The sequence below is a fragment of the Ailuropoda melanoleuca genome, chromosome 4 (genome assembly GCF_002007445.2).
Source record: "Ailuropoda melanoleuca isolate Jingjing chromosome 4, ASM200744v2, whole genome shotgun sequence".
In the NCBI taxonomy this organism is placed as follows: Eukaryota; Metazoa; Chordata; class Mammalia; order Carnivora; family Ursidae; genus Ailuropoda; species Ailuropoda melanoleuca.
The window spans coordinates 18669425-18695188 of record NC_048221.1 but is presented as its reverse complement, the minus strand read 5'-3'; the positions used below and the strand labels follow the sequence as shown (position 1 = coordinate 18695188).

Genomic DNA, 25764 nt, shown 5'->3' with positions numbered 1-25764 from the left:
TATTTTTTCTTTCTACGTTTTATTATTTCAAACCAGGTGAACAATTCCATAAAACATGTGAAAAAAGCAAGGAAGTGTTCAACGCTGAAGGACCCGGGCCTGGGGCAAGGGCAGGAGGGGCGTGGCCCTCAGCAGGCAGCGGCGGTTCCTAGGTTAGCGCAATGAAGAGCTACATTTAGGTTAATGGAGCCAGGGCCCAGGGCCCCTCCGACGGGGCCCTCAGTGATGTTGGCAGTTGTCTGGAACAGCCCTTGGAACCCAATTCTGTGGAAGGCAGGGCAGGAGTGCCGCCCATGGCGGGGGGCGGGGGTAGCCAGCGTAGGGATGGGTGTAAACACCGCAGACACACTCAAGGCACGGAATCACCTGAAGGGGGCTAGGCGGGCGCTGGTCAGGATCTGACAGTTTTAAATAGTTTTTCTCTAAAAAGTTTTCTAGGTTTGCAGTTTTGTCTTTTTTTTTTTCCTTTACTTTCATTTTTTTAAAAAGCTACGAGAATGAGCAGGTGGACTGTAGTCTCCAGGAATGGTGGCGTCTCACGCTTCTTGTGCTTTTTCCTTTGGGGCCTCCGAGCGGCTGGAGGGGTGGGATGGGCAGGAGGCTCCCTGTAAACATCTGGACTTGGGCTGGGTCAGGGGCCGGTGTTGAGCGAAGCCAGGGGTCCCAGGCTGGAGAAGCTAGTGCCCCTCCAGACACAGGCCTTGGGAGACTCAGCATGTGCTCCCCTCCCCCATCACAGAATAAGACAATGGTTCAAACCAGAACAGACGCCCGGGAAGGGGGTACCGCAGCCATTTCTGGCACCTCGGACAAGGGCCAGCTTCAAACCGGGAGGCCTGTGGCAGTTCCTCCCCCCGAGTCTCTGGAACTGAGGGAGGGGACAGGGGAGCCAAGAACAGAGAGAGGAAAGGGGAAAAGCAGGGGGAGGGGGGGCAGGCAGGGAGCGTGGTCCTCTTGCCCCCATCTTCCTCAGGAGCTGGGGGAAGCAGAGTCAGCGGTGGCCCTGGAGGTAGGGGACAGTCAGGGCATGGGTTGGGAGGTAGCCAGGGTGTGCCTCTCCTCCCACCTCCCTAGACAATGACGCTCTCCTTTTTCTTATCCACCTGTTACCAGGGACACAGTGGCCGCCCAGGAGCCAGTGTCTGTGACTGGGTTATGTGAGGGAGGGGAGTCTATAGCACTGGCGGAATCTTCCCCATCTCCCCCACAGCCGCTGGGGCCAGCATCAGCCCAGGACCCTCAGACAGGCCTGAGGGAAAGACTGCAGGGCTGAGCACAGAGCCGGTCACACTGTCAGGTGACTGGGCCCTCTGTCAGCCAGCCTCCTTCAGGCCAGGCCAGTGGCTTGGGGCGGGTGGGGGGGGGGATGAGGATGTGAGCTTTCTCCAAGGGAGGTCAGGACAGCCCTTCCGTTCTCCCCAGGCGCGCTGCTGGGGGCTTCTGGTGTCTGGACCACTGCCAGGCCTATCTGCACGCTGGTGCCCCTCATTCCGTCATCCCGCTGACCTACCCCCCTGTGCTCCCAGGCTCCCCACCCCCACCCTGGCCCTCCCCGGCCCCCACCAGCCCCTTCTCTGGGCTCGATGGCTCCATTCTGTTCCACCCGCGGCTCACCGTCCTGCCAGGCCCCGCTGCCCCTCAGAAGAGGCCGCAGTCCTTCAGGTTGTTCTTGATGATGACGTCGGTGACGGCATCAAACACGAACTGCACGTTCTTGGTGTCGGTGGCGCACGTGAAGTGCGTGTAGATCTCCTTGGTATCCTTGCGCTTGTTCAGGTCCTCAAACTTGCTCTGGATGTAGCTGGCCGCCTCGTCGTACTTGTTGGCCCCTGCGGGACACAAGATGGTAAGGATCCGTGCCACCCGCACGACAGGCACGAACAACAAGGTTCTGTGCACATGGACAGACAAGCACGTAACATATGCACCCATGTGCAAAGGGTGACGATGTGCGTGTACATGCGCGCCTGAGTGTATACAGAGGGGCTCCTGACTGTGCACATGTAAGGGGCACGTGCCCTGTGTGCGGGCACAAGTCCGTCAGCCTAAGTGAGGCACCAGCTCCTGCATGAGTGTCCTGCAGTTCCCCTTCTGTCCAGCGGGGGGCGCCTGTGCACCACTCGGTCACCACCAGCTCCTCCCCAGAGGCCCAGTCCCCACACCTGTGTACTCAGGGAAGCAGATGGTCAGGGGGCTGTGTGTGATCTTCTCCTCAAACAGGTCCTTCTTGTTGAGGAAGAGGATGATGGACGTGTCTGTGAACCACTTGTTGTTGCAGATACTGTCAAACAGCTTCATGCTCTCATGCATGCGGTTCTGGGGGCAGGACAGCGCGGTCAGCGCCTGCCCCTGCCCCCCCGCCCCCACACCCTCCCAGCGGCCTCTCGGCCTCTCACCATCTCCTCGTCCTCGGCTAGCACCAGGTCATAGGCGCTCAAGGCGACGCAGAAGATGATGGCTGTGACACCCTCGAAGCAGTGGATCCACTTTTTCCGTTCAGACCGCTGACCACCCACATCAAACATCCTGCAGACACGGGGTCGCCTTAGCTCCAGGAAAGGCAGTTCCCAGAGAGGGTCCCCGTTTCCCAGGTTGGCTGAGGACAGACGCAAGTCCTGCCCTTCCACCCCGCCCACACGCCGGCTCACTTGAAGTGTAGGTCCTTGAAGGTGAAGTGCGTCTCCACGATGCCCGTGGTCTTCACACGGGTCCGTAGCACGTCCTGCTGTGTGGGGATGTAGTCACTCTGTGCGATGCGCTCCAGGTCATTCAGGTAGCTAGAGGTGGGGGCAGGTGCGTCAGCGGGGGCAGGCCTGAGGTCTCTTTACCTGGACCCCAGGCCAGCTGACCCAGGTCCCCCATCCCTCCCCTCCCCTCATTTCTCAGAAGAGCCCTTGCTTCTTCAACCCTTGCCTTCACTACAGTCATTGCTCAGATGAGGAAAAACTGGACCAGCATCCCTCGCCTCCTGCCTGGGGAACAGGCTGGAGGAGGTGCAGCTCTGGGCCTGGCCAGCCAAGCCCCAGCACCCAGGTCTGAGCCAGGCCTGCCTCGGACAGGATCCAGGCTGGTGGAGCTGCAAACTGAGGAGGGTGGGAGGGGGCAAATGAGTCCTTCAGGGAGGGATTCGGGATGCTAACTGGCACAATCACGGCACCCACTGCGGAGCGGCCTGGCATGCCCTTCGATGTGGGGCTGGACAGGTCGGGGCCTGCCAGGCTCAGTGGGCTCTTTGCCCAGTGCCTAATAAAATTTGGGCTCCTCGGGGGGAGGGCACAGACACCTGTTTGGCAGGAGTCCCAGGGGCTCCTCATTACCAGCTCCCTTGATTAGTATCAACACTGCCCCTGCCAGGCCCGGGGACTGACTCTGCCGTCTGCCTCAATATCCTTGCTGTGCCCTGGGGACTGGGCCCTCCGAGCCGCTGCCCAGTGCCGAGGTCTCACTCCTGGCCCAGGCCTGCTGGGGCCAGCGGGAAATGACCTCAGAGACACAGGGAAAGAACAGAAAAACAGGAAGGACCACGAGGGCCCATGACGCATGTGCTGTGACCTGCTTACTACACCCTGTCGCCTACTGAGAAGCTCCTGCCTAGAGGCCTCCTGGTGGGTTCCACACCAGCCTCTCCCTTCTCCCCAGCAGGACTCACCAAAGGGACCCACTGGCCACCAGCAGCCTTGAAGGCCTGCTGTGAAGAGGGGGTGGGGTCCTCCTGTTCCCTGTAGTGTTCCAATCCACTCCCTCACTCGGGGTAAACTTATCATGGCCTAAACCTGCCTGGCAGAGCAGGACCTGTGTCGCTGCTGAATCCCCACACCCAGACCAGCGGATGCTCAGTGTCTGGGGAATGGGGAATGGCATGATAATGGAGGGGGGGGGTGGCCTGGAAGATGGCCCGATCCCCACCTCCTTGAATGTTCTGGACATTCTGGGTGGTAAACCATACCACTGAGGTGGTAATGGTTGGGAGGGCCCAGCCCTGCCTGCCTCTAGGACCTATAAGCTCTGCTGGCGCTGAGCCTCTGTGACTCTGGGGGGAGGGGCGCACTGAGGTCCGGAGGCCCCCACTGTGATTCTGCAGCTCCTGTGGGGGGCACTCACAAGGGCATTCAGCCACTGCAAGGAGAGGGAGTCAGTCCATGTGACTGGGGCAGGGCTCAGGGCTCAGGGCCCAGGGCCAGGCAGGCCTGCCTCCCAACCACCCTCGCCCTGGTCTGGCCCCTCTCTGGGCGGGCTCAGGACTGGATGGGCAGCGGAGGGAAAGGTGCGGCAGGGGGGCGCTGGCTTAAGCGGAGGTGGGAGGGGCCAGGTATGAGCACAGGGACAGCTGCCTCTTTGGGTGGCCTTGTCCAAAAAGGCTGTGCACATCCCCCACAGCCCCACAGCCATCAGCACTGTCCACCAACCTGTCCTGTTCTCCATGGGCGCTCAGCCCCCTGCACCAGGCCTGGCACATGGTAGGCAGCTCAGGGAAGGAGTTCAGAGCATGACCCAGTGGGCTAGGCCTCTGGACAATTCCTGGAATCCCCTCGATCCCTCAGCCGCGTCTTGGGTTCTAACCTGCACACAGATCTGGCCCCTCCAAGTTTCTTCCCCTTGTCTTCCTCTCCAGCCAGTCTGAACATCCTCTGTAGCCAGCACTGCTCCTTCCAGGACCGTGCACATGCTGTGCCCCCGCCCGTGAACTTGTCCTATTCCTCCCCGGCCCATCTCTTGCTCGGAACTTGGCTGAGGCGGTCCCTCCTCCAAACCTGCCCCCACTCCCACCATGACACTGACACCACAGGTAGTCACTGCTTGGCGTGGGAGTCTGCTCCACTCAAGCTTTGCCCAGGGCCTGGCACAGGTGGCAGCAAATGTCCTTTAGAACGATTATATCTAAGGACAGATTAGATTCAACTGGCCCTGGGGGACAGCAGCCCTGCCTGTCCTTCCTCCTGGCTTTCAATACCACGCCCCCCACGTCAAGGCAAAAATCATCAGGGCCTTGGTCAACAGTCATCAGCTTCAGAAACAGAGACCTGCGGTGTCTTCCTGAGGGCTCAAGCCCTCCACTCCTGCCTGCGGTCCAGAGCCCCCCTCACCACCCCCAGCGCCGTGGGGTACTCACTAGGCCGCTGAGTCATTGAGCTGGTACTCCCGAGAGCGGCCAAAGCAGGCCTGCACGCCGTGGTCAGCCCAGAGCCTCCGGATGACACCAGACAGGTCCTCGGGGAGAACGCCTTGCTCCTCGGCAGTGCAGGACAGGGCAAACAGCTGCCGGGCGTCATCCTGGGCACGGGGGGGGGGGTCAGCCAGTCACAGGAGCACACCCCCACCCTACCTGGCCGAGGAAGGGAAGCCTCCAGGGTGGGGCCCGGGCTTGGGTATTCCAGGTTCCCCAGGGCAAGGTTTGCTGAGACCTTTAGAGAGGCAGGCGGGGGTCGAGGGGAGGACATACCGCTCGGGAGGGGTCGGCAAAGTCAATCTGCAGATTGCCCATGGCTTTGACAATGGCCATGATGGACTGGATGGTGTTGCTGTAGACGACCGCCCGGTACTGCCGGCATTCCTCCTCTGAGTAGCCGTCCTCGTGGATGATCCTGGCAGCCAGAGGTCAGGAGTTAGGGCCCAGAGGGCACAAGGACCACGCACAGCCTCCTGGGGCTGCTGGGGCCTGCAGGACCTACTACAGAGAGCAGGAAACTTCCCCCGACCCCCTGGGACCTGAGGATGGACGACTGTCTCTGACAAGGTCCTGGAAATGGCTGGGCCATTACTGGGGGGCAGGGGGGCGCCAGCAGAGACCCAGAGGAAGAAGACGGGAAATCAGGGTTTGGCAGCTGCCTCTCGCACACGGCACTTACTTCATCTGCTTGACAATGGTGCTCTTCCCTGACTCCCCAGCACCTGGAACAGAGGGCACAGGCAGTCAGGGAGCAGCCGCAGCGGGGCTACACAGACAAGCAACCAGGGGCCCACCGTGGCTCCCCCACAACTGCCGACTGAGCTTAGGGGCTTCAGTGGGAGAAAGGCCAGCCCTCAGGAGTCTCCCTGTCGTTATCACGTGCGGGCTCGGCAACATGCGCCTGGCACAGCTGGCAGGAAGGAGCCCCGCACACTCCCGCAGGGCAGTAGTCCCTCTTCTCCTCACATTCTGAGCCGCCAAGGGGCCAGGGCTGGGGCACAGTGTCATTCTCCTACCTCCCAAGCACCGCCCAAATCCACCCTCAGCAGATGGAGCCCAGGACTCGGGAGACACGCGGCATGACCGACACACGCAGTCTCACACGCACACACCCCTGGACTGATGCACGATGCTTCCGAGCCTGGCAGACGCCCATTCTGTATTCTCTTTGGCCAGCACGGAGGGATTTGCTGGTACTCTTTCCCATGACTGTCATATGCGTCCCACAAACATACTGTTTCTGTTCCTATCTTACAGACAAGGACACTGAGGCTCAGAAAAGTAGTCCTGGCCTAAGATTGTGCGGCCAGAATTCAGATGGGCAGAGAGACGCACAGGATAACGCCTGGCCTGCCCAGCTTTTCTCAAAATGAGGCTCAGGTGCTGCAGGAGGCCCTGGGAGGGTAGTTCTTGTTTTGTTTTGTTTTTGAAGGAAGAAAAAAGCAGATTCCCACGTCCCATCCTAGATACACAAAGCCAGATCTTGAGGGGTGCAGCCCAGAAACCCACATTCCCCAGGGAGTCTGCAGGGAAGTGTGAAGACCACGAGGGCTGCCCCAACTCCCTGGCTGGGGATGGCGGGGTGGGGGCAGGACCTCATCTCCTCCTTTCACTGTCCTAAACTCCAAGTAGAACACATCTCAGTGGGGCCAGCTTTCCCTCCCAGGGCTTGCCCAGACTGCTCCCTCTGCTCCTTCCCCATCACTGCCAGTCACACCTGCACCTGCCAGGCCCTGCCTCTTGCCAACACCAGGCCTTTGCCCACACAGTGTTCTTTGCTGGGCACACATGCCCCATTTCCATGTGTCCCAACCCTCTTGATCAACGTGGCAGGTCGGTCCCTCTGAGCAGCTCAGTGGGGTACATGGTGGGGTCTGTGGGGAGGCTACACTTGGGGACTCTGGCTCCCACATCCCTCAGGGTAGGTCAAGACAACCTCAGATGAGGGGCTAACACACACTAAACGTGAGCAGCAAGAATAGTGTCAGCAAGAATCATACTGGCAAAGCCACAAATGGCGCCCTCTATGGGTCAGATGCTATTGGACGCCTACAGCACCAACCAAATAATTTCATCTCCCAGCAATCTCACCTAGCAAATGAGGAAACAGAGAGAGGCTGCTGTCACACGGTCATAATCCCCTCTGTGCGTGGCCCACCTTGCTGGCCTCCTAGAGCTGCCCTGAGAGCCCTGTACTGCAGCTGGGCCACACTGTCCTCAGGCCCCGACTGCACCTGTCACTGGGTTCGCTCCCTGCCTTCCTGAGCAGACGGTGCTTCGAGTCTCTGCTGTGCCCTCCAGACAGTAGGAGAACACCCCCACCCTGTCCCTGCCAAGGCCCCTGCCCACCTCCATTTACCCTACCTCCCACCCCAGATCCACATTTTACCTGGGGAAACTGAGGCACTGCTGCGGCCCTCATAGGGGCAGGCCTGGGTAGGTCCACAACCCAGTGGCCTCCCCGAGAAGGGTTTGGGCTCTCCTCATAAACGGCACCAGCTGCCAAGAATCACTGGGCTTCTGACTGTCCCAGGCCTGCTTCCCAGGATAGGGAGCTGGTGGGGGGAGTTGGGGGGCAAATGTTCAGGCTCTGGGCAGGCTGGGGGATGGTGCTGAGGCAGCGAGCCCCTCTATCAGTTCGGCCCCTGCACACTAGAAGCACCCGTCCCAGGGCATTCCCCCGGACATGGGCTTGGTCAAATGGCAGTGCTCCCGCTTCTGCACTGGGCTGTGCACGGCAGAGGAACAGCCAGGGTTCCCCACACCGACACCCCACACCTGCTGAGTGGAGACATGGGGAGAGGGCCTAGGAAGGCTGAGAGATGCCCAATCACGGAGGCCCATCCTCCAGGGCCAGGGAGGGCAGCACTGGACATGCGAACCGCAGGGGCCAGGTGACCTCCTGGCTGTCCTTCCCCCATTGCCACTTGCTCCCACCAGGAGGAAGGAAGCACATCCTGGGGCAGACTCAGGAGGACTCAGGAATCAGGTGTCTCAGCCAGTACTGGGGGCCCAGTGGGGGAACGAGGCCAAGGATGTGAAGTGATGGGTTAGATCAACCATGCCGGCCCCAGCCAGGCAAACCTAGACTCAGAGTGGGCAACTGTCGGGGCCACAGGAGACCCAAGATTTTGGTGAGGTGTCCACTCTTGTGTGTGTCCACCCGAGGCACCAGTTTCCCTGTCTGGCCTTTTGACCACTCCCTCGGTAAAGTGGTGTGGCGTTCCGTGGCCCTGCCCAGAGATAGGGGTAACAGCACACGCTTGCTTTGCATCTGATTTTCCTAGCACAGCAGACCTGGAAGGCACAGAAGTGGGCAGTACCTGGGTGACCAGGCCGGAGCCAGGATACTTGTTCCTGCCCCAGCCAACTGGGGGTCCACTTTCCTATCCCCTTTGAGCCTCAGGCTCCCTTCCTTTCCCATTTCAAGGGTTAGGAAGACATTCTCCACCCCCATTCGACAGGTGGACAAATCAAAATCAGGGAGCCCCCATCCCTGGACTCAGGGCATTCTCTCTGTCCTCCCAGCAGCTGTGATTCAAGCAGGAAGGAATGAGTGGCAGGACGAGGGTGTGGTACTGGTGGCCAGGCAGGAAACTGCGGAGAACACAGGGACAGAAGCAGAGGCATGGCCCAGGAGCAGCCACAGTAAGCAGACCAGGGAGCAGGGGCAGAGGTGATGAGACAGTGAAACAGGCAGGGTCAAGTGCCCCAGGAGCTGTGGGTCCCAGCCTCCTTCCTCTCCTCTGCCCCCCTCCCCCGGGGCCCTATCTCATCAGGGCCTGACAGTGCTCCCCTAACAGATAAGCTAGTACTGGGCTCAGAGTTTGCTTGTACCCTGCTGATCCTGAGGACCCAGTTCCTCCCACCCAGCCCTGCAACTGTCCCTCAGAGGAGGGGGCTTCACTGGCTGGCCCCGGACTGCTGCCGAGGGGCTTGCGATAGGAGGTGACAGGAGTCTCCTGTCCACAGAGGACCCCACCAGGCACTCCCTTCTCCAGCTGGGTGAGATCAGAGGGGCCCACAGAAGCTCCCTAGGATGGCTTCGGTGTTCCCTTTGGGCCATACCTCTTCCCACCAAGAAGAAACCTCGCAGCCCTTGCTCCCGGGCACAGCTGCTGGACCCCCAGCAGGCAGGCAGTAATTGCCAGGATATGCTGGCGACAGGCTGCTCCGCATTAGCACATCTGCTTGCACTCTGGGAGTGCTGTGGCCCAACAGAGGAGGCACCGGGTGGGGGAAGGGAGACCGCACAGCTCCACCTGCCCGAACCAGGCCAGCGGGCCGGTGCAGCAGAGAGCTGCAGCAGAGACACGGCCGCTGGTCCTGTCGCCTGATGCCGACTTCCAGCCCCAGCATCAGGTCACTGCTGTCTGTCAGCCTTGGACCCTCTACGTCCCGGACAAGGCTTTGCCCTGCTGGGAGGCCCTGACATGCTGCTGTTGTCCCCTCTGGCCTCAGTTTCCCTTCTGCAGAGGCTGTCAGGCCTCGAGTGGCCAGCTGGCCTGTCTCTCACTCTCAGATCCTCTCCCAGAGGGAGGTCCAGACCTCCCACAGCCCTGGTGCCCACCCTGATCCTTCCTGATGTCTCCAAGGGCCTCACCCCCTTCATGCCCTTGCTCTGGCACCCCATCTATGACACAGGACACCACCATTCTCTCCTCCAAGAGGGAGGGGAGGATTAGATACAAAGCACTTCGCATAGCACCCAGCACATGGTGAACACTCAGATAAAAGTTATCACTATGTTTCTACTCTAAGGAAGATCACAGATGTCCCCAAACCTTTCATTTCCTGCTGCCTACAATAACCATACTGCATAGGTCACTGTAACCACAACCTGCAGAGTGGCCTGCTGCGGCCATCTCATCCGAAGGAGAGTTTCTGAGGCTTTCAGACACAGGCACGGTGGCGGGCAATGACCAGTGGCTCACAGGCTGGCTCCGCACCGCCGCTCCCTGCTGGGACTTGGGGACCGTGGGGCAGCAGTCAGAGCCACTTGCGTCTGTCCGGGCTTCTGGCTGTGAGTCTGTCACTCCCCCTCCACATCAGCCAGGACTCCTCCATAGCTGGAGCCTCCTTCCCACCCCGGAGCCTTGCTGCAGTCACTGCTCCCTGACTCCACACTCGGAAGGCTGCGCAGAGGCTCCAGCGCTGGTGGGCTCCGCTGGAACACATGGGGCTAGGGAGAGCAGCCAGCTGACGTGGCGGCCCGAGGGCAGAGATTCTCATAAGCAGCAGGGCTGGGACCACAGGGTAGACTTGGGCTGCAGCCCAGCTCAAACCCACAGTACCAGGCCCGCCTCCACGGCCACCCCCCAGCCGGCCCTAGTGGGGCACAGGGAGAAGGTGGGGGTGAACCTTGGGAAGCCTACCCAAAAGGCTGCCTGGGCACCACCTCCCACTCTCATCCCAGGAAGGTGCCACGTCTCTGGCCCAGCCAGTGGTTCCGGGCCCCTTCGCTCTGGCCCCTCCCCTACAGCCTCAGGGTCCCAGGCCGCGCTACCGCCAGGGGGAGCCCGGCAGCCAGAGACGGTGGAAGAGGTGGGGGTTGGGCAGTGCTGGGGAGCCTTTGCTTCTGAAAAGCAGCCTAGGCTAGGGGCAGCTGGGGGAGGTGCCTGGACCCTCACTCAACGCCCTTTCCCAGGCCTGGGAGGCCCTCCGCCGGCGGAGACCCCCCGCACACAGGGGAACAATGGAAATGGGAGAGGGGGAGGGGGAGGGGTCCGCCAGACAAAGGCCCTCCAAGCCCCGCCCCTGGCGTCTCTTCCTTCCTCCAGGTACTATTCTTCGGTCCCCTCACTCCCTCCAAGGCTCTCGGTAAGAGTCTGGCACTGTGAGGGGCAGGGACTTGAGTCTTGGATGAGGGCTGCGACATTCCCACCCACAAGTGTGGCCTTGCCTCCCCCAGATGCCCTAATAAACCTGGAACCTCCCTCTCTCCAGTCTCTGCCACTTGGGCGGCCTCCAGCGGCTTCCAGGCCTTCATGATGCCCCCACCAGAGAAGCATTAGCAACCAAGATCCGGCCTATTACTCCCAAGTCAGAGCTCTCTGTGTAAGGGAGCGGCCTCGGGGCCTCCCAGATGCGGAGAGGGCTTTCCAGGACAGGGCTGTGTCCCCTGTAGTGGGGCCCTGCCCACTGGACAGAGGGAAACAGAGGCACCGGGTAAGGCAGGCCAGCTTGGAGAGGAGGTCCTTAGGCTACAGGTCTCACCTTCTACAGGAGCCAGGAGATGCTGGGCCAAGCCCAGGTCACCCAAGGAGCCGGGCCATTTGACATACTCCTCTCCTGGATGCTTCTTTGTTGCAGGAATGCCTTTGCTGTTTCCAAGAATCTGAGTACCCCCCCCCAACCTCTCTTCGGGTTCACTGTGGTGGGCCCTCTGTGAGATGCCCAGCCCTCAGGCCTCAGTGTTCCCATCTATGAAATGTACTCCCCCAGGGAGTATGGTAAACTCAAGGCCTGCCCTGAGCAGCCTCCCTCAGATCCTCACACTCACCCCAAACTGCCCCGAGGTCCAGCCTAAGCACACAGCTTGTCTCGCCAAGCCACGGGGCCTTGCTGAGAATCATGACGTCACAGGTCCCAGCGCCGGGCACAGAGAGGGAAAAGGACAGCCTGAGGTCACACAGTGAAGAAGGTAGGGGAGTGGGCTTTCTGGGACCCAAGGTCTTGAGTAGCCATGAAGATGCAAGTTCTCTGCTCTGTGTGTGGCCTCATGGCCCAGCAGGCCCTTGCAGCATCCTCCTTAGCTGTCCTAAAGCCTCCCTCAGCCCCCACGGCCTGGCCTGATAACACAGAGCAGGACGCCCAGGAACCTCCGTGAGGGAAGGCAAGGCCACACAGCTCGGGTTCACAGGCTAAGGAGCATGAGGGATGGCCTCCTCGCCCATCCTGCGGTCGCCAGCCCACACTGCGGACACATTCAGCTGCCACACCGCACTGCAGGCAGCCCACCACAGCCTTTGCTCTTAGTGCGAGCCCTCTGCGGGAAAGCGCTTCCCTTCTTGTCTGGACAACTCCCGGCCTCAGGGGCCCCCACCCTGGACTTTGACAGCCTCTGACCCTTCCTCAGGCCTCGTCTCAGTCCACCTGAGCCCAGGGCTTATGGGAGGAACGAGCATAATGTTAGGAGACAAGTGAAGTACTCAGTGGCCGAACTATGATGAGTCCTGTGACAGAACACGGGATGGGAGGGAAGATGGGCAGCTGCACTGGGGTAAAGTCACCCCACGGCCACACAGTAGACTTCTGGCTTTGAACAGGAAAAAGATTCACGAACAGACTCTTGGGTCCCCAACCTCCATGGCAGGCAGATTGAAAGAATCTCCTAAAAGAGGAATTGGGGCCCCCCAGAGACAGGTCGCCAAGCATAAGTAGAAAACCCGTGGACCCACAGCATCTGTCTCTCGTCCTGACTGACCAACTCTTGCCAGTTAGGCAGACTCCCGACGAACACAGGTAGTTGTGGTAGTGCTCAGGCACTATCTGGCCGCATGGTGGTGTCTCCACATACTGGGTAAGTCACGTAATACCCCCGAGCCTGTTTCCCCATCAGTGAAATGGACATAATGTCAGTCCCAGATTCACAGGGTTAAATACGATGAGACCCTGAAGAGTCCAGTCCTACCTAATACTCACAGCTCAATCAGAGACAGCTGCTGTTATCACCGAGGGGAAACTGAGGCCCAGTGATGGTACCCCCAGGCCCAGCGGGTAGTAGTAGCAGAGGGGAATCCTTAGGCTGGACTAAGGGCCCCTCTGTCCACTCCCGGGCAGGGGAAACCCAGAGTGAGCTAATCCCAGGGCTGCTGCTCCATTTCCGGGCATTCATCTGGGCCTGTAGCCGGCCTTCCGGCTTTGCAGGGCAATGGCCACTCGGGAATATAAGAGCAGCCTTTGGCTTTCCTGCTAGCCGCCCCCCCACCCTGCTGCCGTCCCTCTCCCAGCCACCACTTCCTGTGGTCGAAGGAGGGGCCTGGAATCCTTCTCAAAAGCACCACCTTTTCTGAGATCCTGGGCCCAGTAGCTGCTGAGGTGGGACAAGGGACAGAGTTGCCTGGAATGACGCCAACCTAGTGACTACCAGCAGTGGCCCTCGGGGCTATATAGAGATGAGCCTGAGCAGGTGGGGTTCACCTTCCAGATCCCCCAGTTGAGAGGGCTCACACCCCCACCCCGGCACAGAACAGGAGCAGCCCTCTAGCTTCTTCCTCTTTTGGGCTCCTCCTCCTCCAGCTGCTTCCTCCTTTTCCTCCGGTGTGGACACCACTTCCCCGAGAGGCCCAGCCCTGCCATGCAGACTTCACTGCCCCTCCTCCCGTCAGCGGCACCGTGGGTGCTGCCATCGACACCCCCCCTGCCTATTTTGAGGCTGAGCAGCCCTGCACCCCAGAATCCTCCAGACCTTCTCAATAAGCTTCTCAACAAGCTTTAGACGATCCCACCTTCAGGCTTTGTTTCAAACTGACCTGGCACTCGCTGCCGAGCCTTGGAAATGTGCGCAGAAGGCCAACACCGTGACCCAACCCAACCCAGCAACTGTTTGGTGATTCCAAGATTATTCCTCCCAAACCACCAAGATGAACACAGCGCCAAGCAGCAGCACTGGGGTGAGGATGAGGATGGGTCTGGGGTTTAGTAAGAATAGGAGCTCCAGGCTGGAGGGGACCCACCCTGCGGCTGAGAGAGGGGCTGGCTGCCTGAGAGCCCTGCCTGAGGTACCAGGGCCACCATCATAGGGCTTAGACCTCTGTCCTCGTCTGGGCCCTTGAAATGGGTCCTTAGGCAGGGCCCATGAGCTGTAGCCTAGTCAGAACCTGATGACCCCTCCCCCTCGGTGTACTTCTAGATTGCGACGCCTGTCCCAAGATATTGTGAAGACAGGACAAATGCTGGCCCAGGCCCTGCCCGCATCTGCCTAGAGCTGCCTCCCAGAGCACAAAGCGGTTTTGGGGAGGCAGCACTCAAGCTTCAGGTCAAACCACCTCATCCTCTGTGGGGGGTGTGATGGGGCGAGGCCCTGCTCCCTAAGTGGACAAAGCTTATGCGGACAGAGCATCTTCCATCCCGTTCCTGCCAAACGAACGGGTGACTTAGAGACAGAAACCAAGAGAGACTGCTGTGCCCACCTGTGGCCCAAGCCACCCCAAGTGCCAGCCCCTGCAGTGCGTGAGGCTTAGTGACCTCCCTGGGATGGGATCAGGCCCCACCTGTACCTGCAGTCACTAGCTGGGCAATGTTTGCAGGCCTAGGACACCAATGATGCTACCCAGTGACCCTGCAGCTCAGGCCAGCCGAGGGCCAACCCCCGACAGGCCACCCAGGCCTGCAGGGGTCCCTGACCATGCCAGCCCTCATCTGGCAGCCTAGGCTCCAACTCAGCACAGTGGGTGGCCTGGTGTGGCCTAGGGGCCTAGCATGGAAACCTGTGCTCCCTAGCTGGCTTGACTTCCACCTCCAGCTCTGGAGGCTGCTCACTCCCTCTCTCCTTGCCACCTGCTCTGCCTTGCCTGGGGTTCTCCACTCCCACCCTCCCGGAATGCCCTCAGCTGAGTGCCAGCCTCACTTTCTTCGCAAAGCCACCCCGATTCACTCAGTCTCCTGGCTCAGGGTATCCCCTGAAGGACCCAGTCCCACTCCTGTCTAGAGGTCCCTCCTGCTGGCTGCACCAGCACTAGGGGCAGGGGCTGAGCCCAGTGGGACTGGGCAGGACACAAGCACTGGGGGTCAGAAGTGGCTTAGACCCTTGCTCACTTCCCAGCGTGGGAGCCCCAGGGCCGCTGCTCAGGAAGACAAAGCCTCGCCCAGCCTGGGGGAAGGGTGGGAAGGAGAGACGGGAGGCCCAAGCTACCCCGCCCCCCATTCAAGTGCTAATGAGCTCCAGCCGGGACCTCAGAGGCTGTGCCGAGAACTGGGAGGCTGGAGGCCGGCCTGGGTACCAGCCCACCTGGTGCCTAGGGCGCAGGCACACCGCCAACCTTAGGCCCCCAGGAAGGCCGCTCGGTCCCCAGAGGTTGGGCTTATGGTCCCCAGGACAGTCTGCCACTACAGCTGGCACCAATTGTCTACGCACCTCGGTCTCCCTATTTGCTGGGACCAGCTGCAGGAGGGCAAGGAAGGGGGTTCCCCCAGAGCCTCCATACTGGGGCCAGGCAGCCTGTAGGCTGGGGAGAGCCCTCCCCACCAAACTCTCAACTCAGTAGGAGCCAGGAGGGGCTTTCTCACTTGTTTTCTCACCTCCAGGCTTTGGAGCACTGTCCCCACAACACCTGTGGCTGCAGGCAGGCGCCCTGTTCCCAGGTTACAGATGGAGAACAGAACACCTACAGGATTTCACCTGTCGCTGAGTTTCTCACAGAATGCACTAGGTGGAGCTGGGACTGGAACCTACGTAACCCCAAGAGCTAGTCCAAAGAGGTGAGCCCTCCTCCCCCAGGCCAGGCCTTCCAGCCTCAGTGCCCTCGTTGAGTTGGTCCCTCTGCCTCATACCGACCCCTAGCAAATGCTGCTCATTTTTCAAAGCCACTCAGAGGACCGCCCCCCTCACACACTCCATTCAGTCTCTTCCCATTACCCAGCCGATGTGGATCCCAGGCTACCCCTTCTCCGGCTAGACCAAGTGCCAAGCAACAGGCCCAGAATTACTTATCCCTCTTCATGGATGTGCTCTATAGCGTCATTCTTTCCATACATGCTTAATTGGCACCTACTGTATGCCAGGCCATGTTAGACATACAGACAGGACAGAGACCACAAAACTCGCTTCTTTTTCTTTTGGTAAACCTAATTGAGCCCTTGTATGTGCAGTCCCTGCACTGGCCAGGCCAAGAACTCCTGCAACATTGCTCTGGCCTGAGTCCCCGGGCGGGGGGGCCGTCCCAGCCCTGAGAGATAGACAGACTCTCCTGGAGTGGTGAAGACAGCAGGCCTGTGGCAGTCCCCAAACTGCCCGAGCTGAAAGGAAGCATGCCACACCACTATCCTAGGAATGGCTGGAGGCCCTACTGCATGCTCTGCCCTGTGACAGACTGTGGACTCGTCAGCAAGAGTTCTGCACGGGGTGGAATGAGGGCTGTCTTGGAGGACCCAGCAGAGCAGGTGGGGAGTTGAGGAAGAAACAGTCTGAAGAACTTCTTCCTGCTATCCCCCAACAGTCCCTGTCACTGGGCCAACACTGCGCCCTTGCCACCTGCCCACAATATGTCAGGTCCAGTGACTGCCATCTTACTCCTCCATCTACCCACCCATCCCCAAGACTGAGTTCAGACTCGTAGCACGTCCTTCATTCAACAGACAAGCAGCAGTCAATAGGTGTCCGGCTCTATGCTTGGCCCAGAAGGCTCAGAAACGAATAGGACACAACCTGCCCCTGTAGTCTCAAGGTAGGCAGCAGTCACCCAGGCAAATAGGATGCTCTGATGGCAGAAGCAGTAGCACCAAGAGCCAGGGGAGGAGTTTCGGCAGCCTCCATGAAGGGGAGTTGTCAAGGAAGGATCCTGGGAGGTGGTCCCCGAGCAGAGTCTTGAAGAACAATCAAGTAGGAGTGAGTTAGATGGAAAGAAGGGAAACGCATGCCAAGCTAGCAGTGCAGAGGCAAAGTCCCAGGGGCAAGGGAGAAGGGCTGTATTTATACCCTGCAGCTTTCATGGAACCCACCAGGGACAGTCTCTCCTTTCTCCGTAGGCTGCCCACACAAGCCCACCCTGAATCAGAGACATCCCCCAAACACACACTCTGGCTTCTCCTTTCTCTTAAGTGCCCAGCCCAAGGCCCCAGATTCCACCTGGGGACTGTCGGTCAGTCAGGTTGAACTAGGTGGCGGTGGGGGCTGTCCCTGAAGTAGGGCTGGCATCAGCAGCTCTGCCCCCTCCACCAAACTACCAGGAAAAACACTCTCACTGGTGTGTACCACAGCTGCCTCTGCCCCCCGGTGCCCAGCCGCCAGCAGGGCTACCCAGGAGGGCAAGGAGCCAGCATGCGGGTGGGGCAGCAGGCGTGGTTCTGGCTGGAAGGGAAGGCTGGCAATTGCCCAACCGAAGAGTCCCGTTGCCTGGACAGAGTTCTTCCCGCTACGTGGGACAGGCGCCCAGCACACTGAAGCTGCCCCGGCTGGGCTCCCAACACCTCCCTGTACCTGGATGGGAGAGGAATGGCCAACCAGGACACTTACCCAGGCAGCCATGGGTAATTCCAGACAGAGGTAGGTGTCTCAGTCCCTTGCGGTACACCCTCTTCAGGGTCTCAGCTCCCATCCGCTATCCCCAGCAGGAACCTCCATGAGGCCCCTGTTCTCCCCATCCTGGGCCCAGCACTCCTCTGGCCAAAACCCAGGAAGCCCATTCAACAGAGGAAGCAAAGGCCAGAGGAGCAAGATGCTGAGATGGACTCCCCAGCCTAGAAAATGCTGAGCCAGACCCTGCACCCCTGCTTGCTGCCAGCCCCGTGTGGGAGGGGTTGCCAGGCCCAAACCCTGAGCTGAGCTCCAAGGAGCAAGACTAGTGGAACGAGGCTGGGACACACAGGGCCAGGAGCCCTCTGTACCCCGGCCCTATGGCCCAGTCGCACATCTCAGCCCAGCAGCCTGGGAAGGGGCCGGCCAGCGGCCTCGGGGTGGGCACCGGTAGAGAGCGGTACCGGGCCCAGTGGGCATCAGCAACGGGCCCTCCACCTTGGCGACACCCACTCACTGGTGCTGCCGCACTCGCAGCAGAGACAGGAAGAGGCAAGCGCCCAACGCAAAACAGCCCGGGAGGCTGGGCCGCCGCCCCTTCCCGCCCCTTCTCTTCCTACCCGCAGTGGCGGCGGATGCCATTTTGAAACCTCTGGGCTGTGCCCCTGAGGCCAGGCCCCCAGGGACAGTCAACAGATGGGCTCGGATGGAAGACACGCTGTCCCTCGGCCAGGCCCCCAGCAAAGAAAGCTCTGCTTTTCACAGCCTGGGGACCCCACCGCGGCTCTGAGGCTGAGGGGCCACACCCCCCCCACATCCACCGTCCAGCCTCCAACGCTGCTGGGAGGGCATCCCTCCCCCTCCCCCCGAGGCCCCCCGAATCACGCAGCCACAAGGCACCACACCTGTTCCCAGTGGGAGGCTGGACCGGGGCAAATACCAGGCCCCCAGTCTTTGCCAAAGTCCACCTCAGACGGCCCCCAACTCCAGCTGGCCCCCAGTCCTCATCTAGCTGGTCCGCCACTTTCCCTGCACAGGGCCTCATGATCTGACAGGTCCCCCCACTCCCAGAGGCCAAGTCCTTGGCCTTTGGGCCCAGAAAGGGTGCGGGAAGACCAGCACCCGTCAGCACATCGCCTCGGCCCGCCCGGCGGGGCAGCAATATGTCGGCTGTCTCACCACTTCCACTTCCCCCCACCCCTCAAGCAGCCACCATCTTCCCTGGCCTTGGAGGCGCCGCAACCCCAACTCCTCCACGCTCACACTCCCTCCTACTCCCCAGACGCCCCCCTCACCAGCCCAGATGGGGCTTAGAAACTGGGAAACAGCCAGCCGGCAGAATCTCCCCGGGAAGCTTGAGACCTGGCTCCCTCCCCCAGCGCAGCAACCAGTGGAGCCTCAATCCAGCCCCTCCGTCTGGGCCCCCTCCTCCCAGCCCAGCCCAGCCCACCCGGGGCAGGCGGGGTGGGGGGAATCTGAGGTAGGCAGAGGTGTGGGAGAAGACTTCGGGAGAAGGAGCAGAGGGTCTGAGAAGTACAGTGGGCAGAGAGGGACCAGGTGGGCCAGATGGAGGGAACAGGATCGCTAAAGGTTTGGGGGTTCCGTCTGGAGAGAGGGCTCATGAGCAATCACAGCTTCCACTTGAGAGGTACCTTGGTGTTAGGGTGCACAGGTGGAGGATACAGGGCTCAGAGTAGGGATGGGGCACAGAGCGGGAAGGAGGGAGTGGGTGAGGACCTGGCAGGGGCCCCAGGGATATTCATGCCCAATAGGAGCAAGGGGAGCAGGTAGGGGAAACAGGTGGTGCTTGAGGGTGGGGGCCAAGTGGGGTTCTGGAGCTTTGAGTAAAGTCTAGGGAAGGATGGAAGGACAAGGCAGGGGCTCTGAGGGTCTGTGAGTTGGTCAGCAAGGGTGGATGGTCAAGCAGGGCTCTGGGTCTGGGGGTTTGGCGTCTGCGACGTGTTGAGGGTCTAACCTAGAGTCTGGGTTAGGGATCAGAAGTCTAGGCCAACCCAGAGTTTTGAGCCATTATTTGGGTGTCCTGACCAGACGGGGGCTGGGAGTTCAAGTCCAGGTGTGGGGGTCCAGGCTGAGTCCGGGAGTTCAAGGCCCTCAGGCTGGAGGTCAAAGTCCTTGTCTGGGGATTCGGACGGGGAATCGGGGGTCCCAGTGCAGGGCGCGGCCTCACCCAAAAGCAGCAACTTCACCTCCCGCGCCGCCTTCTCGCCGTCTTCCCGCAGGTTCTTGTCGATCATCTTGGAGCGCTCGGCCGCCGCCTTGTCCTCGGCACTCACGGTGCAGCCCATCCCGCCGTCCGCCGGCCCGGCCGCCGCCCGGCCCCTACACGGCCCCCGGCCCGGCTCGGCCCCGCCCGACCCACTCCGCTCGCGCCGCCAGCCCCCTACGGGTAGCTCTCGGGTCCGCAGTTCCGAGCGTCTGCGGGCGGTGCCTTCCCGGCCGCCGCGCACCGACGGCGGGGCGGGCCGAGGGTGGGGCCGGAGCAGGCCAGGCCCGGGACTGGGCCGGGGCGGGCCCGAAGGCGGGGCCATAGGAGATCCAGGGCCGGCGATTGGCTCGAGGGCGGAGCGAAATAGAAGTTAGGCTCAGCCCAGACTCGGGCCGGGGCTGGAGGCGGAGCCACGCCGAGGAATAGGGGCAGGAGTGGAGCCAAGTCCAGAGGAATTGGGCTCCGGGAGAGCTGCAGGCGGGGCTCGGCTCCGATTGGATGCAGAGCGCCTGGAGCTCCGCTGCCCGACGGCGGGGGCGGGCGGATCTTGTAGCCCGAGGGTGGGGATTCGGGGCACCTCGCTGGCTGAGCAGAAACCAACCCTCGAGCTTAAGCAAGTTGGGCTAGCAGGGTGGAGGAGGCGTGTCTTCGTCTCATTAAAGTTAATGAACCCAATAAACTTGTCTCAGGATCTACAGAGCCCCGGAGCCTCTCTAAGCTTTGACTTTCTCTGTCTTATGGAGGGTTTAGCCCCTTCTTTTTTGGGTTGCAGTTTAAAAAAATGTCTACTGCAACCTCTATACCTTTGCCCAGGCTGTCTCCCTCAGCCAGGGTGCCTTCTCTTGTCACCCTTCACTGATCTAGGAGGCATCCTCCTGCACGTAGTCATCGTGGACTCCTGCCTGGGACATGGCAACCAGGTCAAGACAGAGAGAGAGAAGTAGGGGTCCACCTGCCTTTTGGAAACGTAAGTGGCCGTGATACTATGGCCTGTCCCCACTGGACAGTGGCTGCAACCCTATAGCTGGGCAAAGGTGGAGTGGAGGCAGCAGCGTTTCTAGCAGAACATTGCAGTCTTTCTGATCCTCTTCAGGAAGAGCCACAGCCCTCACCTCCAATGGACCTCCAGTGAAAGGGTTTACCAAGGTTATGGAGAAAGATGTCCTGTGTGGCCCCAGTGCCATGAAGCGAGGAGGCCCCAGCCCAAAGACAAGGAAGGCCCACAAAGCCAGGAAAGGAGCTGGCCACCCACAGCCCCCTCTCCAGGAGAGACTCCCTCCTTACCGTCCTGCCACACATCTTGTTTCAGCTCCAAATTCTCAGGCTGTCTGCTCTCTCTGGAGGGTCTGTGGATCCCTATCCGAATGGCTCCCTTCTTGAGGAGCCATTGGCCCGTAAGTCCTCCAATGGTTCTTCCAGGGTTCTCTCGTGCCTGGAGCCAAAGCTCAGGCAGGCCCTGCCACAAGCATGCAGCAAACATGATGAAAACATATAATGGCCATCAGACACTCAGAGATATGCACTATTCATCCAGATATAGGCCCAGCTTCCAACATGCCTCAAATCTGCAGAACACACTATAAAATGGGTGCACACAGTCAAAAACACAGCCTGTCCACACATAGGCTACAAACACAGCTTTAGGCAGGCCTCTTCCCCCGCCAGCCCCGCCCCACATTTGAGAGCTGATCCTCCCTCCTTGGGCCTCCCCAGCTGGCTCCTAGCAACAGCCAACAGCTCTTGCAGTTGCTGGGCAACGGGGAGAACCTGTCAGCCCCTTGGAGGCCAGGCTCACCAGAGGTGGGCAGACACAGACCCCAATCAATGGAGGCAGGGCAGGACAGGGCCACAGGGAGGCATGTCCTCCCCAAGCCCCAGGCCAGGCTGTAGGGTCCTTGCAGACTTCCACCAGATAGTCGCTCCCTCCAATTGTGCATTCTTCCCAGAATGTCCAGCAACCCCTGCTCCACCCCTCCCGGCTGCCCCCTCTCCAGCTTCACGGGGGCCCCAGGGCTATGACTAGGCCTCTGCTTGCTACTGCATTCACATGCCTCCCTCCCACTCCAGGGACTCAGAACCCCACTCCGTCATCTCCAGCCCAGCTTCTCCCTTAATCTAACCAGCCGCATGTCCATCATTGGTCTGAACCCTCTCCCAGACACTTCAGGTACCTCCAATGGCCCCTCTTCCAGGTCTCTCCACTTTGTGGCCTCTCACCAGCCAGAGCCATGACCCCCCTCCTCCCCAGCCCTAAATCCTGTCAGTTTCTTCCCCTCCTCAAGTCCCCCTTCAAATGTGTCCCTGTCCTATGTCCCTTATTGTAGGCCTCCAGCCTCCTCCCTGGCTCTCGTTTCTTCCGCAGTTCATCCTCTACAGGGCAGCCAAGGGATCTTGCTGAAAGAAATCGCATCACTCTCTTCTCCCAACCTTCTGTGGCTCCCCAGTGTCCTGAGGATAAAACCCACACACACCAGTCTGGACTGTGCAGGAAGCTGAGGTGGTAGAGTGGCAGCTGACAGCAAGGACTCTGGGGAGCAGTCTACAAACTTGCCAGCTGCGTATTACTTTGGAGAAACACCAGAAATTCCCAGTGCTTCGGTTTTCTTATCAGTAAAATGGGCCTAATAGTAATATCTACCTGCTACACCAGCTGAGGTCAGCACTAAGGGAAGAAATGTAGATAAAATGTTCAGAATATGCATGGCACATGGAAAATTCTAAGTAGGGGTGAGTTGTTATAACAGCAATTTCTGCAAGGCTCTGTCCCCACCCAAGGCTACCTCCTCTCCCCCCACTTAACATATCAGCACTCAAGCCACCTGACTGACCTCACTCACCCCATTGTCTTGCTCTTCCCTTTGATCCTTCTCTGCTCACTCTTCCTATTTCTCACTGCATGGCTGTGAGCTGAGCCTCTAGGACACCACTATCCCGGAGCTTCCCCCACCCTGGCCCAGAGTCCACTGTCCCAGTGGTGAGTCTCTCCCGCCCAGTTCTCTGATTCTAGACCCCTTACAGCATAATCCTGGACGGTGGCAGGTAAATATGTCAAATTAAATGAATGAAACACACAAACCCTAACCTACTTTTCCAGGGGTCCCCCGTCCCGGGGCTGGGAAAGCTGTAAACCACGAATCCTGCTGCCACTATAATATTTGCCATAGTCGTCCGTGCAGAGAAGGGAGAAACTGCTGGTGTGGGAAAGGAGGCTTCTTGGTGGAGGTGATGTGGGGAGTGGTAGAGGGAGAAGAGCACTGAGGAAGAGGGAACAGGGAGGTGGGACTATGAGGGTGGGTTTGGGGAAGGGCCAGTGAGAAAATCAAGGGTCATGCTGGAGAAACCCCTTGCTTTGCCGCTGAGGCAACTGAGGGTCAGAAGGGGCCGGGACCCATCCATGGTCATCTAGTGAGGGACAGCACAGGCATCTCCTTCCTTCCCGCTTGGGAACCAGGGAGTCCTATTGAGAGATCTTGATTTTAGGGGCGGGGATAGCTGCCTAGCCAGGGCCTCGTGGGCACCGGAGAGGGCAGGTCTTGTCCCTGGACTAGACCCTAAAAGACAGTGAAATGACAGCCAGCAAAGGTGAGGGTGACACTCGGGCTGGAATGGAGAAGTGGCAACTGCCCACTCAGTCGGCTTGCTCACTGGGACAGCTAGAATATCCCCGGGGCTCACCACAGGCCACACAGGGCCAGGTTGTACTGAGTTCCTACCAGGCACCAGGCCGAGCAGGGGGAGGAATGGAGACCCTCTCAGTGGGCTGTGACACCCCAGCCTACAGGCTCCAGGAAGGGGAAGCTACCAGCACTTCCTCAAAAGCAGTTTCGGGGTGGGTGTGTCTGCCTCACCCAGAGTCCAGGAACAGGCAGGACCCCACAGGGACACCCAGAATCCAGGATCCTGACCACCGCTCTTCCATGGCTCCCAGGTGGCAGGGAGTCCCCAGCAAGACTCTGTGATCACCAACTCACAGGCCTTGCAGATAAGGGCCTCAACAGCTTCTGCGTGTAGATCTCAGTGGCCAGAGCTGGCTCCCTCCCTGCAGCCCTGAGCCAGGCTCCACCTCCTGGTATATCCCCTGCACTTCCCCCTTCCTGCTGCTTAGCTCAGAAGCAATTCTGAGATTGCAGTCAGCTACCCTGACTTCTCTGTCCCTTCCTTCCAAACCTCTCTTCCCAGGCTTCTCTTACCCCCAGAGAAAGAGTCCCAAGCCTGGGAGTCCTTGAGGTCCAGGGTGCCACCTCCTTCAGAGATAATTAGCTTTGGCCTGGAGAACTCAGGCCCACAGTTTCTGGATGGGCTAGGGGGCTCTACCTGACACAGGGGGGCAGGAGGGTCTGGGAAGAGGAGTCATCTATTCAACTACTGACTACTGTGAACCCATGTGTGCCACTGTGCTGAAAACCCTGGGGAGACAGAGGCAGCTGGGACCCTGCCCTTCAAGAGCACATGCCAAACAAGTAAACAGGGAAATGATCTCCATAGTTTCAGAGGAAATCAACAGGGTGACAAGAGAGCCACTCGGAGTGTATGCAGGAGTAACAGTCTGAGGAGAAGACCTTTGAATGGTAAGAGACCAACCATGTGACAAGCCAAGAGAAGAGAATCATAGGTCGAGGCAACAGCAGGTGCAAAGACCCCGGGGTAGAAAGACAATTCGTGTTCCTAGAACAGAAAGGACGCTACCCTGGCCAGAGGTAGCAAGAGGTACAGTGATGTGAGAGAAGACTGGCATGAGGCTTTATTGAGGAGTAGGGCAGGGAGGGGTTTCCCAAGTCCCTAAGAGATGCTGAGGTAGGGGTACATCTGAGCCTACAGCAGGCATCAGCATCTCCAGGCCAGTGGCCCTACATTTGTAGGATTTCCAACTGGTCCTGGCGCTCAGGCTGCTACTGATGTGACTGGGGGAGAACTGCCCAGGGAGCCCTTGGGGCTCGGGGGCCAAGTCTGAGCTCAGTCCCTCCTTGTCCTTGAAAAGTTCGTGGTCCAGCTCTTCACTGTGTCTGCCACATATACAGCCTCTGAAGGCCACCTCCCCCAGGAAACCCAAGGTCCTCAGAGGGCCTGGGAAGTGATAATCAGCCTATCCTCAGGAGCCACTTTTCTGTTCACCTTGTTGCCTCACCCTCCCTGTCACGCTGTCCAAAGGCTGGGGCTGGTAGCCTCTCCCGTGACTCGTTAGGGCCTTCATTAACAATGCTTCCTGGAATTTAATTTAATGAAGGAGCAAAAACAGCCCTAATGAAGGTGATGCAAGAGCAAGCAGCCCATGAGGTGCCTCCAAAGCCCAGCCACCTGGGTTCAGGGGCTTCCTGAAGATGGTAACTGGGAGTAGAGGGACAAGAGAAAGGGGACTTGTCCTGGGAGGGATGCTGGTCATTGAGCCCCGGGGGGAGGGGACATCGCTCTGCCACTCTGCAGAGAGCAAATGCTGCCACTGAAGCCAACTACACAGTGAGAGGAATGGGTCTGGTTGGGGCCTGCTTCAGGCTGCTGGAGAAAAGCTTCTGTGATGCTATCAGACGGGGCAAAAGTCCTGGGATGGGATGGGATGTTGGGATGTCACAGCACTGTCCAGGCTGTGGGCTAGGGCCAGGGGGTTGTCAGCAGGGGCCAGATCATCAGGGCCATGGGGCAGAGAAGAGTTTAAATTTTATTCCAAATGTAATTGTGATGCAAACAACTAGGGTTTTTTTTTTGTTTGTTTCGTGTAACAACTAGGGGGGTTTTAAGGGAGGGTGACGTGATCTGCTATCTTAAAGTTCCCTCTGGCAGCTATGAGGGGTATGGCCCCTGTGGACAAGAAAGAAGGTAGAGAGAGAGGTAGGGGGTGAAGGTGCTGGAGGGAAGCCTACGGAGACATGGCTGTCCCTCATCCCCTAGAAAGTAGCTCCGGGGACACGGACTGGGGGTCATGTATACCTGGATTGAGCTGGCTGGTCCCCTTTCAGCCTTCTCCACAGACTTGGCTTCTCCTCCAAATGGACAACATTTAAAGAAAATCGGTCTAAAGAGTTCCCCACGCCCCATACCTGCTTTCCCCACCTTTGTGCACCTCCCACCTCCCTGGCTGGAGTTCCCTTCCCATCTCTCCACTGCTCGAAGCGCTCTATGCCCTGCCCCCAGGCCTTGCGTAGCGCTGGGCCCCCGGAGCCCCGGGACTGTATTTCATAAAGGAAATGGCCCGGAGCTCAG

The 25764-nt window shown here is 59.6% G+C and overlaps 1 protein-coding gene across 1 annotated transcript; it reads right to left on the bottom strand.

Moving 5' to 3' along the window:
- On the bottom strand, positions 1-19789 carry GNAI2 (G protein subunit alpha i2). The gene is made up of 9 exons (XM_011226623.3): positions 19531-19789; positions 5847-5889; positions 5441-5582; positions 5111-5271; positions 2649-2777; positions 2397-2526; positions 2163-2316; positions 1615-1829; positions 1-1003 (listed from the first exon to the last, which is right to left on the bottom strand). The coding sequence occupies exons 1-8, from the start codon at positions 19646-19648 to the stop codon at positions 1639-1641; spliced, it is 1068 nt and encodes a 355-aa protein (XP_011224925.1). The 5' UTR covers positions 19649-19789; the 3' UTR covers positions 1-1003; positions 1615-1638.
- Between the last annotated feature and the right edge of the window lie 5975 nt (positions 19790-25764).